General features: G+C 44.9%; 1 protein-coding gene across 1 annotated transcript in view; it reads right to left on the minus strand.

Moving 5' to 3' along the window:
- The window catches only part of LOC138481621 (diacylglycerol O-acyltransferase 2-like), a 262,094-nt gene that overhangs the window by 68,188 nt on the left and 176,364 nt on the right, over positions 1-17,542 (minus strand). Inside the window, exon 5 of the mRNA XM_069613810.1 lies at positions 7,257-7,461. Within this exon, the coding sequence (XP_069469911.1) occupies positions 7,257-7,461 (205 nt within the window). The remainder of the gene's footprint in view (positions 1-7,256; positions 7,462-17,542) is intronic.

Here is a 17,542-nt window from a genome sequence, read left to right on the forward strand (position 1 = left end):
GAAACTCTGAAGACAAACTAGTTTAGATTGAAACCATCTGCACCGCTACCACATGAGTTTATGGCCCTTGGAACGTGCATCTGTAATTGGATGGGATTACTCCAGAATACTTCTGAGCCCAAATAACCAGACAAACTCACAAAGATGGCAAGTTGCTGTTTTATTAGCCATTATCTAAAACAGGGAGTTTACAACGAACATCAACGGACGTACACTATTTTCCCAGCGATTTCCACAAAAAATACAATTATATACTTATTAATGCATCAGAATGACATCATAATATGTGGCAATAGTGAAAAACCTATCACAGGTTGGGATTGGTTAAGGGATACATCTACATATACAATCATATAGGAGCTAGGTTTGTTAGTTGATGTCCGATATCAGGTGGACAATTTATGCCTACCTCTTCATTCGGGTCATTTAAGAAAAATCAGTTACACAGTGTTTCATTGGTTTCTTAAGCTATAAGGTCCTTTGTTATACTGACTAATATGATTGGTTTGGCACGCTTGTGCCATGTCTTCAACATTCGGTACAATTAGCAGCACGTAAGCCAAGACCTAGGTGCAAGTACAAAGGACATGAGGTTGCCTTACCACCCAATTAGCCCAACATCTCTCATCACCCATGCCTTCTGCCATGAAATTCACTTTGTATTTGGCCTTGCAGAGTATTCTTGTCCTGGGAATGCAACAGGAGTGAGGGCACTCGCTATCGTGTCTGAAACTCCAAGTTCAAGTCCTATTTCCATCCTCGTCTCACGTGACCAGAGACCACAATTCTGTTCATTCTGCAAGATTTTAAATGCTTTAAATGAATTAAGACGTGGCATCCTCTGTGTTCTTTCTTGCACCTTAACGTGAGAAGATTCATCCTCCGCACACATGTTCCTCTTCAGCGTAGATAGCTGACCTTGACATCGCCGTTCTTGATTTCAAGCCAGACAGCCTCCCAATGCAGCTCCAAACAACCTGTTATTCCACTGCGAAACAGCCTTTCTTTCTTTCTCCATGGTTCTTTGGCTTACTCATATCATGATACCAATGTCCAGTTTCTGGACATTGGCATCTCTGCCTGCATTCTATTCACTTACTTGTAGCTAATCCTATACAATGACTTGCTCTATCTTGCATTTCAGCATATGTACATTCTTTATACTTCTGATTTCAGCAGCACTTTGTATTGTGTAATGTTCTTCTTTTACACCTTAAAGTTCACTTGATTCTTTACTTCGACATTTCTCCTCTAGGATCCATACATCGTCTTCATTCAGTATTTCAGGACTTAGTGCAGACGTTCTTATGATGTCATCAGTTCATTTTCTTAACTCTTTCTCATATTCCTTCAGGAAGTTCCTGCTGTAAACTGTCATCAACTCAAGGGTACATTCGATATGGTGGTCTTAATGGATACCGTCTCCCATATACTCACTGCGGTATTGGTATAATAGCTGGTGTTAGACAGGGTATGGTCTCATGGGGTAGGATCTCCTGCGGATATGTACATCTGCTCCTCTACAGGGTTACTGCCGCTTACCCTGTAATAAGCTTCTCAATAAGCATATTCGCTTTTTTAACCACTCTATCAAATGCCATGCATTGCAGCATTGTGCACCTGGTCACAAGTGGCAGCCTCCTTACATATAAAGTACTGTTAGAAGACATTCTACACTGCTCCAACTAAAAACTGCCATTCCATTACCACTAGGCCACAGCTTCCATATTCTTCACAAACCCTGAAACACATTACAAATGCAGCATATTCATTATACCTTTCACACCCCACTCCCGGGCTGGCAAGCCATTAAAGGCCATGTCCGCCCTGCCGGCAGGGCATGAAACATACCTGTCTAGTCTCTGGGTTTAGCCGGGAGACTCTGTGTTTCCACGCTCTTGTCCGGGTCTCTGGGGAAGAGCGTGGTCTCTCCGGGTTTCTGGCTGTTTGGTCACAGGCCCCTTGAATTTGTAACATTTCTTGACATAAAGACTATATCGGCGGGCGGATATATCATGCAGCCTCTGGTCACGTGAAAGACGAGGTTAAACGTTAACTGAGGAGAGCTGCAGTGAAGACGCTGCGTGTTTCTCAATTGATGTGAATGTGCAGGCGCTGCGGCATTGGACACTCACTAAAAAGTGGGCGTGGTGGTGGGTGGAGTCTCTAGTGGGATGGGGCGGGGCATCGTGTGATGCAAATTTCCAGGTTTTCCTTTTTGAAATGTAGGCAGGTATGGCATGAAAGCCATATTCCATCGGGAAGTAATGGATGGAATGCCATGATGTGTTGGGTATGGTGGTTTGCGCATGCACAGAGCGTGTGCACTTGCAGGAATTGTGAGTCATCTCACACACCTGAAAGCCATTCAATATACAGTTGGACTGTGCAATGTTTATGGTGCCGCAGAATGGGTTTCCTCTCTTCCATCAACTCCAGTGGGGATCATCTGCACAGCAGCAATATGCCCTTGGGCAGCAATGAACCCCTCGACTGAGCACGTCTGTGCATTAAGAGCTTGCATTGTCAGAAGCGCCCACTCTTCTGACAATGCAAAGGACTTGTTGCTCCCTTGCCTTCTACTGTGCTTTACACAGTGGTTGGTACTTTTACCTAAAACAGTTTTTAAAATAATCAACTAGACAGTTTTAGGGTCTTTTGCAGAGCTGTCTTAGAAGAGAAAAAATGTGTTTATTTTTAACTCATAAAATGTCACAAGACTTAGTAGTTGTAAGCCAGAAGTGCTTTATTTCATCAGAACTCTTTCAATTGAACAATATAACTCAAGCTGGGGGGGGGGCATTACTTGTTAGGTAATGCCCCGGGGCATAAGTAGTTAGAAGCCGAGTGAAGTGAGGGTTTTAACGTTAGCACCAGAGCATTACCTGACTGGTAATGCCCCTCTTGCAAGCGTTATATTGCTATTAGTACCACAGGAACGTTGTACTGGGGTACTAGTAGTCTTTTTTTTTCAAGTTGTGAAACAGTGCATTTGCCGTTTCGCAAATTGAGAAACAAATGACAAAACAAGATGGCTGCCATGGATTGGTGAGAAGTGAACTACATGGAGTCCCTTCTCCCGCCATTTCTGGGAAGGAGCTGTGCCAGGAACACTCAGGGATGGAAGAGCGTAAGGTAAGAGGGGAGGCTGTGGTTGTGGGTTAGGGGTGTGGAAATTGGTTGGGGGAAAGAGGGGATGGGGCAGCACTTACCTAATTCCCAACAAGGGAAGATGGTCACCTCTAGCTGCCAGGAGTCTCGGAGTGGGGGGTTACTGTTTGGTAAAGCTCCCATTCTGAGCCGCCCCATTGGCGGGAGGCTGCAATACCCCCACCCCTCTTGCTGGGGACTAAAATGCTGTATAGGCTTCTTTATACTCGGGTCCTTTGTCTTTTGCCAACAAATCCCTTCTAAGGTATTGTATCCGCCACCGATATTCTGACCCTGGACCTTCTGCACTACTTCCCTACATGGACCTTCTTAAAAGAGGCTGTTCCAGGGCGACCCCCCTCTGATCTTCCCAGTACCTATGGAATAATAGACACATATGGGATATGCTCTGCATCCAATATCTTTGATGAAAACTGAAATGAAATCGAGATGAGTTGAAAGGTGAGATATTTGTAGCTGAACCAAGGGGGAAAAAGAGGCATGATTGAAAAGCCCCAATGTGACTTTGAGGAGGAAGTAAAGGATCAATGAGGACCAGTGAAAAGTGTGTACACAATGTATCATGGTCTCGGGGAGACCAGAGGGATTGCTGCAATGCATAGGGGAGATGTTAATAGACATACAATTGAGGTTGTATCCTCACTGTACACATCATTACTGGGGTTCATGTGGTAATTCGGTGGTGGAGCCTCCAATTCTGGAAACCTCATATAGAGTATTGGGTTTACCTCTAGTGATCACCTCTAGAATATGGAGGTCAATTCTGTGGGCCACTTTGGTTAAGACCTTCACACTATATCAGAAGCACTCAGTGTAGTCTTGGAGACCACATCCACAGTATTAGCTATAGAGGTCACATTTTGAGTCTTTGATTTACCCTTGGAGACCACATTTGCCAAGTTGGACTTAGTCTTCAAGAGATTCAGGTCTATTTCTTTAGACTACATCTAGAGCATCAAGTCTAGATCTGAATACCACTTTTGCGGTATTGTATCGAGTACTGAAGATCACAACTGGAGCAATCATCTGAGGGCACACTCCAGGTGTGCCTACTGGTTCGGTCCAGAAGACGGCACTTTAGATTTTGGTTGTTTCGACTGGGATTGAGTCTTCTTCTAAAGGTCATGTCTGCTGCCTTGGGTCTCGTTTTAAACGGCACATCTGGAAGACTAAGTGGTGTTGTGGATTCCACAACTGGAGCATTTCAGGATGCACATCTGCACCATCCTGGATCCAGTCCCATAAGCCATATTTTCAGAAGAATTCAGAATGATTGGAGAAACCTCCAAATAAAAAAGCAACACATTGCAAGCAAGAACCAAGAAGCAAGAACAGGCTGATGTGTGGGTCGACCACGAGTGATTCCAACCTGGGGAATGAGAGCACTGGACTCTGCTCTGCGGCTATAGGTGATGTCATCAAATGGCTGTTCGTAACCTTAGGGCCACAGTGGAGACGTCTGACTTGACCGGCATCGGGTGAGATACCATAGGGTTGGCCATACCCTACGACTTCAATCATGGGACAGTGTGGTTGGTAGACAGGACCAAGCCAGATACAGCGTACCAAGCCATTTTAAACAAAATAAATCTATAATCTTCACAGCAATCTATTGGGTTTTTCAGTTAATGATACACCGAATTGTATTAGACACGCAGGAAGTGTGGAGCCTTGCGGTCAGATCCTTGGTCATTCGCAAGATTTTCCTTCAGTTTCTGATGGAAATTCCAGACGACCAGATATAAATGCGATCCACGTCAGTCCAGTCGCCGTTTATGGGTTTCTGGGATTTGCAGCAAATGTGGAAAAGTTATAAGGTGGATTATATGGTTTGCATACAAAATCTGATCATACAGGGACCCGAATATTTGGTGGTAATGGCGAAATGTTGGTCTCTTAAATATCGGTCCTTTGTAAAATAAAACCTAAGTATGAGTCAGGATTGCACTGGATAATCACTGCACATGATACCCACAAAGCACTGCAATACATAAGGGTATTTACTTTCTATGCAGTCCGGCAAATAAGCGGCACGCCAGCCACTTTTAAGCCCAAAACACAGGCAATTACTCCCAAAGTAAAGGGACAGACACATGTTATAAAATGCAGGGGAATTCCTTTTTGCATAACTTATCAAATTCAATATCAGAGGCATACTTTCTTTTTAAATAGATCTACAACATCCATGTTCCATTAAATAAAAATTGAAATTGATCTAAAAAAAATCTACTGGGCAGTGAGTGAGCCTTGTTAAAAGGAAGCTCGAATCAAATGTAGTGTGTTAAGGTTTGAAGGATGACTGACACCTCAGGTAGGGAAGTGAACTTCTTTACTAAGCTACAGGTTGACAAGGTGATACAACAGGATAAATTCAAGGTAGGTAAGAAAGAAGGTATAGGAAGACATCCACTGGCCACCTCCCTCAGAGGCTCTCTCACTCCACCTGACATTCATGGAACTTCAAGGGGCACTCACACCACAACATTCCACCAGCTAACATTCCATCAGGTGAGCATTCATGCAGGACCAGGACCAGGGAGACACAAGACACAATATGGTGGCTAGCAATTCAATTTCTGTCATTCCAACACCTAAACGGCAACACCTGGATCCGATCAGAAGCACTCATCGGGAACATGCTCCAGGGCTCCATCTGGGTGGATCCTGCACCGTCTAAGTTATTTTATGCTACCATAGCTTTATATGGCGCAACTATTGTCTGAAGATATCTTGGCGCTGTAGGTCCTTCACCTCTGTGGGGTGGGTGCCGAGGTTGTTAACCTTGCATAACCCCAGAAGATGTAATCTCTCCTGGCCAGACAGGGGAGTCTATCCTAGAATGCTGCCAGCACTCCTCTGCTCCTGCCAAGCGCTATTGCATTTTTCAACCCCTGGTAACCCACAGTCCAGACGAGCGCACAGCAGCGCGCAGGTCTGTATAGGTTCACCGAAGAACTGAGAACCAATCGGAATGCAGCCAAAGTATTGAAAGGCTGCTGCTCCCTTGCAATGACATGGCTAGTTTCCAGAGTTGCCAGCCCATGGGTGAAAAGGCCAGGGACACAATTCTGCTGCCTAAGGATCTGGATGCAAAACAGGTGGCGATGGAGAGTGCTGATATCAGCAGGTCTGCATGTGTCAGTCTCGACCATGTGCACATACCACAATGATGAATATTCAAGTCTCTATTGATTCAATGTGTGACCTCAATGTGTTACCTCAATGTGTTAGGGCAGGGCGTGTTTTCCTGCATATAAATCTATACGGACCAGCACCCACCCTGTATCACTCTCCTATTTAATATGATATATGTATCAGGCTGTTCCCTCAGGCGCCGTGTTTATCATGGCCCAGTGGTGATCAAGCAAGGTGAAGACTCCATTGGGCCGAAACACTGCCCATCTCCGGAGACCAGAGCACAAAGCACAGAACCTTAAGAGCCAGGAAACGGGCCTTCTCCTGTCCTGCACCCCGCCTCTGGAACAGGTGGCCAACACATATTAGACTGGCCGACTCATCCTACACTACCGGAAGAACCGGAAGACCCGCAGTATTCGCTTCGCTCCACTCCGCCCTCCGGAGCCTCCACTCCCTGCGGCCCCTGCCCAGCCACTCTGCTACCCCTGCACTCTACTTGTAACCCCCAGATGAGTCCCTTGTATACAATGCTAAGATGCTTCACAGCGAGACTGGCACTTTAGAAATCCCGCAGGTAATATGTAATATGTGCACAAACACATGAATACAAAAATATATCACTTTCCAAAACAAGCAATGGGATTGCATGTTATTGTGTGCTTAACTGTGTTTTAGGTCTGTGTTTCTCTGGTATACTCACCATGTGAATTCATACATTTGTAGAGCGCCTTAAGCCCAGGGGGGTAAACAGGCGCTATAAACAAGTACATAAAAGACCAGAAACGAACAAGGACAGCAACCCCATAAAAGACAGGAGTAAAAATAGAGAAATGAAAGAATACAGGATAAAAACATTAAAGGCAGATGAGTATAAAAGTTCAATAAAACCTCAAGGCCCTCAGGACTGAATGCAGTCTTTGGGTGCCAGGTGGCATGGAAGTACTCACCTCCACTCATCATATACTCCCGCAGGACTGGCAGGCGGAAGTTGCCGGCCAGTGTGGCCAGGAAAGGCCGGATGCCGGGGAATTTCTCCGAGAATCCCGTGGACTCGGTGATGAAGTTGCAGAAGGCACCGATGCACAGGATCCCGTGAGGGTGGTACCCGATGATGTAATTGCGACTGGGCAGCAGCGGGTGGGTCTTCACCAGCTGGAGGGGGGGATAAAACGGAAGAGTGGGCAGTGACTGAGGGGAGGCAGACCGGAAGGGGAAGAGGTGAAGGAGGAGGAGTGAGTGCAGCAGTGCAGGGAGGTCACAGAAAGGGACACCGGGCAGAGTATGCGGGAGAGGATTAGAGGTCAGGGGGATGCGGGAGAGATTGGGATAAAAACAGATGCCACAGAGATTGGTCAATGTAGGAAACCAAGCATGTATTAAGAAAGCCAATAGCAGATAAAGGGAGCTATTTCCAAGCACTAGGCAGGAGATAAATACATCCACAGGAAGTCCCGCCTCCCGGCAGCCATCTTTATCACTAGCAGTACTTCCCCTAAAATGGACGCTCTGCTCTTCTGGATTGCATATACTCCCACCACGGTAGGGGATGTAAGAGTTGCAGGAGGGTAAAAATGCGGAGTTGAGACTAAACAGAGCCCCTCACTCCCAGCCTCCCCAAAAAGAAACAATGCTGCCCGCAAAAACAGCATTAAACAGAGCGTGCTGCCGAGAAGTTGCTGCTACGGTTACCAAAACCAGTGGTCGAAGTGAGCGGGAGCAGTAGGGAGTGGCGCTCCTCTACTTTTTTAATTAAGTTTTATTGTTCCTATACTTTTATTTTAAAAAGTAACCGTTCCAGAATGTTTTCGTTTTAAAATGAAAGTGTAGGAAGAAGTAGAATCTTGCATGATCAGCAGGAGCATGTGTTTGAGGGTGTGTAATGTGCAGAGTTCCACTACTTCTTTTCGTACACCTCGGCCACTGACCAAAATTTATGGCAGACGCTTTTGATAATTTTTCATGGATGAGATTATGAAAGTGTAATCCAGGGGCCAGATTACAGAAGTTTTGCACCGGTGTAAGTGCAAAGTTTGCACGGTATTAGTACTAATAACTCCAAGTGTTTTTAGAAATAGGGCAAACTTAGCCCTAGTACCCAGCAATATTGCACTTGCACGAGTGCAAAACTTCTGTGATCTGGCTCCAGATCAGCAAACCTGGGTGAATTTATTCAGTTAAATCTCAAATCCCCTCAACTTGTGGAGATTCAAACTAAGCAGACTTGTCCAGACTTTCTTTGAGGTTTGTGTGAATCGGCTCAAGCAAGTTCAGCCTCAAAGGTCATAAACAAGGCATGCCTGGTTCATTTGAGTTTAGTCTTGCTTGGCAGTGGCAAGGGCCTGAGGTTGCTCAAGTAGGCAAGGGCGATGCCATCTTTTAGGGACTACTTTGGCGGACTGAGTCCTAGTATGACCACCTTGCATGACATGCATGCACATGGCATCCCTTGAACTCATTTTTGAGTAAAAATATCACTAACTAATGTCACCATGTGAAAACAAGGAACTAATATGAGGCAGGGTAACCAAAAAGGAAACACACCAAACACAGCTTACAAAGGAACATACAAAGCACTTTATTTTATACTGAATCCAGTTACAAAAGAACAGAACAAAATTCATATAGCTATCGACCCTTAGTACAACACAGCGAACTCCGGCATGGTTCGGTGTGCTCAGTGAGTGCAAATATTCATTGAAACAGTCAGGCTTTTATACATTTCTCCAGCCTGTTGTCCAGCCTTTCTGCAGGTTAACCATTCCATAAATAAGTTACTGCTCTAGGGTCCCTTGCCAGGTCAAATCTAGTTCATCTTAGGTTTATACATTAACAAGAAGAAATGGTAATAATGTATGCTCTAGGCCTAACATTACAATGCAGGATTTAATTTATACAATATAGTTAAGCAGGTGTTCTCATTCAATTATAGCTCAGTTTCGGTGATACAGGTAATCCATTGCACACAGGTCAGCAGAAGGACAAGGTCTCAGCTCATGACCCTAACAAGTGGCCTGCAGGCAAGTTACACATTAGCTGTACAGAGGTCATGACAATCAAGTTCTGTTCTGAATAACATAGGCTACCATTTTAGCTCACATGGTGACTTTATAGAGCAAGGAAACCTAAAATGGCGGCTTGACCCAAAATGACAGTTTACATGGTTTCTAAGGTCAGGACCTTGCAATGCGAGTTTATTCACATGTAGTTTATAAGCAGCTTGTTAGCAGCTTGGCGTAGGCCAATATACATATATTCATAGCAATAGGAGGCACGATATAATTTCTAGTTTGACAAACCCTCCTTTTGGCCTATGCCAAGTGCTAAACTACTTCTGATCTCCCTGCAAATAACTCCATGTGTCATCGTCCATGCACCCTGAATAGCTGTCAGAAATATCTATCGCCATTAGATCTTTTACTAAGATCTCTTTCAGTACATACTCCTTAGAGGTTTTATCCGGGGCATACACTTTATGTCCTATTGTACCTATCGCCTGAGTGCAACATCCCCCTAGCATTGAACATATACTTGGTAGACATTGGATACAACAACAAAGAAATAGCAGAATTCCCAAAATAATCAGCAAGACTGAAAGCACTTTCCAACCCCAAGACCGCCAGAAGTCCCAGAACCAAGCGCTAAGATCCCAATTTCCCTCGGGAACATGCACTTCTGAACTAAGAATGTGCAGATTCTGTATTGCCTTAAAAATAGTTGGGGAGGAATCCGGTACGAAAACACAGCAAGCGGACCCCACTAATTTACATACTCCACCACATTCAGCCAGAATGACATCTAATGCCATCCGGTTCTGAAGCGCTACCAATCTGATCGCTGTCTGCTCTAAAGTCATATTATAGAGTATATCTGTGGTCCGGCTGATGGTTCTCTCCAGTACTCTCGCTAGTTTCCTGATATCCTCGGAATTCGCTATCTGCCCAAAGAATGGAAGGAATGATTTCGCTACATCTCCTAAAACCTGTGCTGGAGTGTCGCCATTCTTGTCCCGCCGTGGACGAGCCTTTGAAACCTCTACAGTACTTGCTATAAACACCCCAGGTAACAGGATTCCTAGATAACAAGTTCCCTGCCAATCCCTGGGCAACCATGGAAATGCTACATTACCGCAAACAAAATAGATCGGTTCGCCTAAATACAAAGGTCTGTCTTCCCCAGTCAAATTTGCAACGTTGGCACAACCTTTAAAATTTCCCATTGACCAGGTGCCATTCCTCTGTATGCAGAAAGAAACTGAATCGGGGCTATGGTTAACAGTATAAGAAGGAGGCACGGTATCCTTATTGCCTATCGGGGCCATTTTAAAGGAAATCAAAGATTGGAAAGGACGAGACAGTCTATCAGAAGGCCTAATAGAAGCAATATTGAGCTTACTCCTATTTGCGAAAAGCGAGCATTCCAGGGGAGTCAGAACACGTTTCTCAAAACTATTCAAATTAGTGCCATCAAAGTTCCCCGAGATGCTATCGTTCCATCGGCCAAAGAACAGTGCTCTAAGTGAAGCATAACAAGCAGTTGTCAAAGGTAAAGGGTGAATATACCAACCTAGCCCCTTATCCCCATGTTGCGGTAAATGCGAGCAGATCCAACAATTGGTTCTGTTAAAGATTGCATGGGTAGCATTCATAATTAGAAGTAGAGTGTTATTTTGAAAATTCCGTCTATGCAAAAGATCTCTAGGTGACAAGGTATGTAGTTGCACAGAAGGAGTGGGAACAACAGTTATATTTTCAACAGGTAGGAAATCATTCAAAGGGTACATTCTCTCCAAATACCAAAACCCACAACCAACAGTTACTAAAAGTCCCGTGATTATCACCAGTAGACAACAAAACGTTTTCGGGGCCCCCATACACATCTGCTCATTGTCTCTCCTAGTCACATTTTTTTCCAAAAGTTCAGTACGAACGGTAGCGGATGCGGGCATTGTCATCTTCAATCAAGAAACACCAATTGTTTGTTTGCTGGCGACTCCGGTCGCGCGTCTTCTTAATGTCTTTTCCCACAACCCTTAGCCAGCAGAACCCTTTATGCAATTGGGCCAAAAAAAGGCAAGCCCTCAAATTCTTTCAATTGTACAGCAAGAGCCGTATTGCAAACCTATCTCCTTGGGCGGAGATTATACTTCACAGTTTCCAGTGCAAAAGAATCAGCAGACAGGATGTCGTCACTTCCCACAGGAGGTGGCGAGTGAACAGAAGTTGGATCAGAAGATGGATGATCCACAAACCATGCAGTGGGAGAGCAAGGAGGCAAGATGGCCGTTTTGGCGGGCCTTACAACTTCCAGAACGGCCTCTGATACTCTCTCTCCACCGTCTGCCGTTTCGGGTACGTTGGTTTCAATGTCGGAAAGGGGTTCTGCATCTTCTTTATCGTATGGCACTGGGTGTGGGATCCGTTTGGTGTGGCTGCCGTGGATCCAGTGGCGACGTCCTCCTACCCGCACCGCAGTCTGAGTGACCAGGAGCACCAGGTAGGGGCCACTCCAACGTGGTGCGAGGCAAGACGCTCTATTGAAGGATTTAACGAGGATCCAATCCCCTGGTCATAGACTGTGACCGGGGCCCTCGTATCTCACCGGCAATGCCTCTCGCACCAGGTGATAAATTGAAAACAGGTTTTTAGTCAATTGGTTACAATAGTCGGAGAGAAGTACATTTTCTATATCGTGCAATGCGCAGCTTTTAGACAAACCCCAAATATTAGCAGGTCTCCCCATTACCACCTCAAAGGGAGAGAGCCCAGTCTTAGTTTGAGGGGTTGTCCGCATTGAAAGTAACACGATCGGTAAGGCGTCCGGCCATTTTAGTTTGGTGCCGGCACACGTCTTAGCGAGCTTGTTTTTTATGATACCATTGTTTCTTTCCACTAATCCGGCGCTCTGAGCATGTCTGGCCGAATGGAATCGTTTGTCAATTTGCTATGCCGTACATATCTGTAGAATTACAGCAGCGATAAAATGCGGACCATTATCCGATCAGATAACTCTCGGCAAACCGAGCCGTGGGAAGAATTCCTTTAACATGGTCTTTGCAGTGGTCATGGCTGTAGCGTCTTTAACAGGGAAAGCCTCGACCCACTTACTAAAGGCGCAAATGACCACAAGGACATATTTTAGATTGTTACATCGCTCCATTTCAATAAAGTCAAAGTGAATCACTTCAAACGGGACAGAAGGAGGCCCAAAGCTACCTCCTGGAGTTGCTGTCCCCTTTCCCAAATTGTTTTGTAGGCAAATCATGCAATTTTGGACATAATGCTGGGCAATTTTTGAAATCTTATCATTTACCCAGACTTTCTCTAACATTCTCGTGATCTGTTGAGCGCACACATGTGTGGGACCGTGTGCCATGGTAACCATCATTACTATATAGGCATTAGGAAGCAACCATTTCCCTTCAACCATGTCCACCCAACGCCCCTCATCATCGAGTTTCCCCAAGCCCTCAGCCCACCTCTTGGATTCTTCTAATGTGGCATCGGCTTGGATATCCCGTACAGACCCGACACCCTCATCCATTGCATAGGCATCTACAGTCTCCCTTGAAACATACATCTCCGTAAAGAGATCAGAGGCAGTTTGTCTAGCTATTTGATCAGCGAAAGCATTCCCTTTCCCTACATCATCTATAATCTTGCGATGTGCTGCACACTTAATGATTGCTAACTGACTAGGGAGCGCAAGCGCTGAAAGCAATTGTACTATCAGGGAGCCATGTTAGATCTTGGTGCCATGCGAAGTTAAAAACCCTCTCTCTGACCAAAGTCTCCCAAAGTTGTGAGCCACCCCAAAGGCATACTGGCTATCAGTATATATGTTTACTGTTAGCCCTTCGGAAAGCTCACAAGCTCGAGTCAATGCTATAATCTCTGCGGCCTGCGCAGAGTTATGCGTAATTCTCTTGGTCTCCACAACTGTACTCAATGTAGTGACTGCATAAGCAGCTGTGGATGTACCATCCAGTAGTTTGAAGCAGGAGCCATCACAAAACAGCTCCCCTTGTGGGTTATCCAAAGGAGTGTCCCTCAAATCAACTCTGCCTTTTGTATCTTGTTCAGTAGTATACAGGCAGTCATGTGACTCTTCGTCACCGCAAACAGTATTTCCGGGAAAGGTAGGAGTTCAGCCGGATTAAGAACGCAGCACCTCCTAATTTGAATGTGGGGAACAAACAAGATTAATTCATATCTTGTCAGTCGTGCAGAAGTGAGGTGTTGTGTTTGGGTTTTGTTCAATAGAATATCTACAGAGTGAGGCACCATCAGGGTTAAATCATGGCCTAGGACCATTCCCTCACTCTGTTTTACAGACGCAGCAGCAGCAGCAGCGACAGCGCGCAAACATCTTGGCAAAGCGCATGCAACAGGATCAAGGGCGGAAGAGTAGTAACCGCATGGCCTATTCTTCCCTCCATGTTCCTGCGTTTATACAGCCAAAGCACATCCATCACATTCATGCACAAACAACACAAAGGCCTTCTCATAGTTCGGTGTGCCCAAAACTGGCGCCGAACATAATGCAGTCTTGAGCAACTCGAATGAATGTTGATGCTCCGTATTCCATGGCAATGGCAAAGAAATACCCTTCTTCGTCAAGGCCAACATCGGTTTTATCACTAGTGAGAAGTTTGGGATCCATAACCTACAGTAAGAAGCCATACCTATCAAGGCTCTAACTTCCTTTTTGTGTATTCAGGTGTCAATCTTCTTCCCTCCTGGCAACAATATTGAAACTTTTTGAGCGAAGCTTTGTGTCCATGCATAGCTAGATGGATGAGCAACAACACAGTGCCCTCTTTACAAGAGCTCTCAGAGTCAGCGGCTAAAAGCAAATCATCAACATATTGAAGCAACGTACAAGTAGGGGGCAATCCAATAATTGCATTATCACCTTTTTTGTACACGGGTAAAATCGGACTATTGCACAAACTTCCTCCAATCTCCTCAATCACCCCACGATGCACAAAATCGGAAACAATGCTCTTCAAAGCTCGCTCGCCTTCAACTGAGATCTTATACTGTGGAATATGGGGCAGCTTAATTCCATGTTTCAAAACTATTTTAACAGGCTCAATCTGCAAAACACCGACATCATTGTCATCAACTGCCCACAAACACTCTGGTACATTACTGAATTCTGGCGGCAAAGGTCTAGTCAAGAATTGCGAAACAGAACATTGCTGTGGTGAAATCGTCAAACGCACTCCGTCAGATGAACATTGAATTACCGCATTTAATTCCTTCAACAGATTCAACCCCAGCAAATTCTCTCCACAAGTCAAGAGAAATGGACAGTGGTCCGTAAAGGGACCCAAAGAAATAGGTACCGGTGAAGAAACCGGACAAACAACTGGTGTGCGAGAAAACCCTACAGAAACATTGGTTTGCCCTGACAGTGGAATGTTTGGAACCCGCGAATGATCAATGGAGCACTTCTGTGCTCCAGTATCTATCAAAAATTGATGTTTCCTATCTCCCACTACCATTTCAACGTAGGGACCTTTCTGATTAACGGGAATAGGTGTAGGTTCCAAACCCTGCTTCAGGCAATCCTAACGAAACAGAATATCATCAAAAGGAAGCTCTTCAGATAGATATGCAGCAGAAGGATGATCAAATATGTTTCTAGTATCCACACTCGAAGTCTGATTATCCTGTGAAAAAGGTTGTTGGGGATCCTGCGAAAACTGGCCTCTACCAGGGCCCCCTACACCCGGGCGACCTCTGGATCGTCTACCCATATTTCCAAATGTGTTATTCGACCTCTGTCGAAGGACGGGGCAGGGGCATTGTGCACGCCAATGACCCTCCTGGCGACAATAGACACACTGGTTAATATTCACAGGACCCAAGGGCACATTCCCTTGTGGAACATACTGACCTCTAATCTGCGAACTACCCCCTCTGGGTCCTCTAACAATTTGCTGTAACAATACTTTAGTCTTCAAATCACCTTTTCTCTTCTCGACTCTATCTTTTTCATTATTGACACGGTTCTCGTAGTACTGAGCCATGTGCAGTACTTCTGATTGGGATTTCGCCTGCCAAGCGCTCTCAGAAGACATAATTTGTGACAGGATGTCAGGCAGCAATCCACGTACAAATTTGTCCACAAATAATCTTTTCCCAGACTCTGTGCCTAAGTCTTGTCCACTGAAATCCGAGAATACCTGTTCGAACCGATTAAAGAACTCGGTAGCACCCTCAGATTTTACTTGTACACAGACCGTAAGCTTGACCCAAATAATTCTCTTTTCGGGGATTATAGTTTTCAGTTTTGCAATGATTCTGTCAGGCAAAGTTAGTATCACCTGAGGTGGTCTCTCACCAGCTGGCCTTTCCCCATCAAGCCTAACTATGTTAGCCCATGTATCTCCCAACCCTGGTACATCGTCTATAGTTCTAACTTGTTTCCACAAATCTACAGGCAGGAGTACAGGGAATAGCAAATCAATGTCGCCTAGGGTAAATACTGAGGACTGCAAAACGGACTCTATCTCTTTATAGAACCCTGTCGGATTTTTCCTAATGTCAGGAATAGTTTGTCTAATAGTATTCACTTCCTGTCGTGAAAACGGGACGTGAACAAACTGCGATACATAATGTGCAGGAATGTCCACAGCAGGTGTACCTGCTGCAGCATTAGCAGGAATCTCAACCTTTGGGACAAATGTCGGAGGAACCTCTCTCATAGGCAACTGAGATGTAGGCAACTCCGAACGCTTACTAAGCAACAGAGCTAAGTCGAGCGCTAAAGCAGTTGAAGAAGTGTCAAGTGAAAAAGCTCTCTTATAAATGCTCAATAACTCTGTGGGACAACTAACCTTTCTCTTTAAACATTCATCCTGCAGGTACTCTACCATTACCTGTATCACTTTCCTCTGAATTTCTAGCGTATATTGACTGTATGTGTCATATACCTCAACTGGAGTTATCGATATGTCTGAAATCCATCTAATCGCATCTTTTGTACAAATTCGCGCCTCCTCAGATGTCGATTTACGACACGGAAGAAATCGTTTCTGTACATACATACTTTCTTCTTCGTCATCCTCATTCCGTAACCATTCCAACTCCTTTCTATACTCAAATATCCTCTCAACATGCTCATGTACCTTCTCCAGAGTGTCTCTTGAAAACGCTAAAGTATTCAGGTCCCTCAACCCTTGTGGGAGGTCTGCATTATTTAATTTACCCCACATTACACATAAATGAATCCCTAAACCTTCAATGAAAACATTTTTCTCAGGAAAATTATCCATATTAGAAAGTGTGGCAAGAACATTAGCTCGATCATCTCTCTCCATACAATGCTTAGCCCATGCAAACAAATCCTGTTTCTTTTCTGTAGGAACAGTATTACGAGTAACAATCCTCGACCCCGCACCCTGATCAACTACAAGCGGTACAGAACTACTTGCGAGTGAGGGTGCAGGCAATTTCAATGGAGGTACTATTACTGGTGCAATGGGAAGAGGCAGAGGAGCAGGTGGAGGAACAACAACCGGAGGAATAGGAGCAACAGGTTGAGCAGGAAGAGCAGGAATAACAGCAGGAAGAGGTACAGCAGGAGGAAGAGGAATATACGGAGGTGGTGCAGAGGCACCAGGCCTTCGTTCATTTAACAATTTGTCGATAAACTCATCAGAAACATGAAGATCTTTAGAAGGATAGATTTTCTGAATACCGAGTGAGAAAGCCCTGTCCATATTCCTAACCGACTCAGACTATTTGTCCTGATCATATAACAACCCCTTCTCAGCATTTGTTTTATGACGGCGCACATGTTTTTCCCTACTTTTAAGCTGCTGCAACGCTTCTCTTTTCCAATTTTGCAAAACATCAAATGCTGCAGGTCTGGCCTTCTTTTTTAACAAGACTGACTCTAAATATTCAATACGAGGGATCTCAAAACTACCATTGACTGGCCACTGAAGTTCGGAGGCATGTCTGGTTTGTCTGTGCCAAATTTTATTAAATACTACACTTCCAATGCCATGCTTACAGTACATAGTACATGCCGGCGACCCCTCCTGTGGTGCCGGACGACTAAATTCCAAAGATTGTCTATCGCTGCGGAATAATGCCCTAAAGCAGCTAGACAATTTCCCAGGCATTTCTCAAATACTCGGTGTTACCTGGTCAATAATTGTGTCTGCAGATACAATGCGCCAAATTCAAATTGTCAGGGTTAAATTAAGAGTCGGGTAACG

Source organism: Ambystoma mexicanum, chromosome 5p, assembly GCF_040938575.1.
Source record: "Ambystoma mexicanum isolate Mex_15411 chromosome 5p, UKY_AmexF1_1, whole genome shotgun sequence".
In the NCBI taxonomy this organism is placed as follows: domain Eukaryota; kingdom Metazoa; phylum Chordata; class Amphibia; order Caudata; family Ambystomatidae; genus Ambystoma; species Ambystoma mexicanum.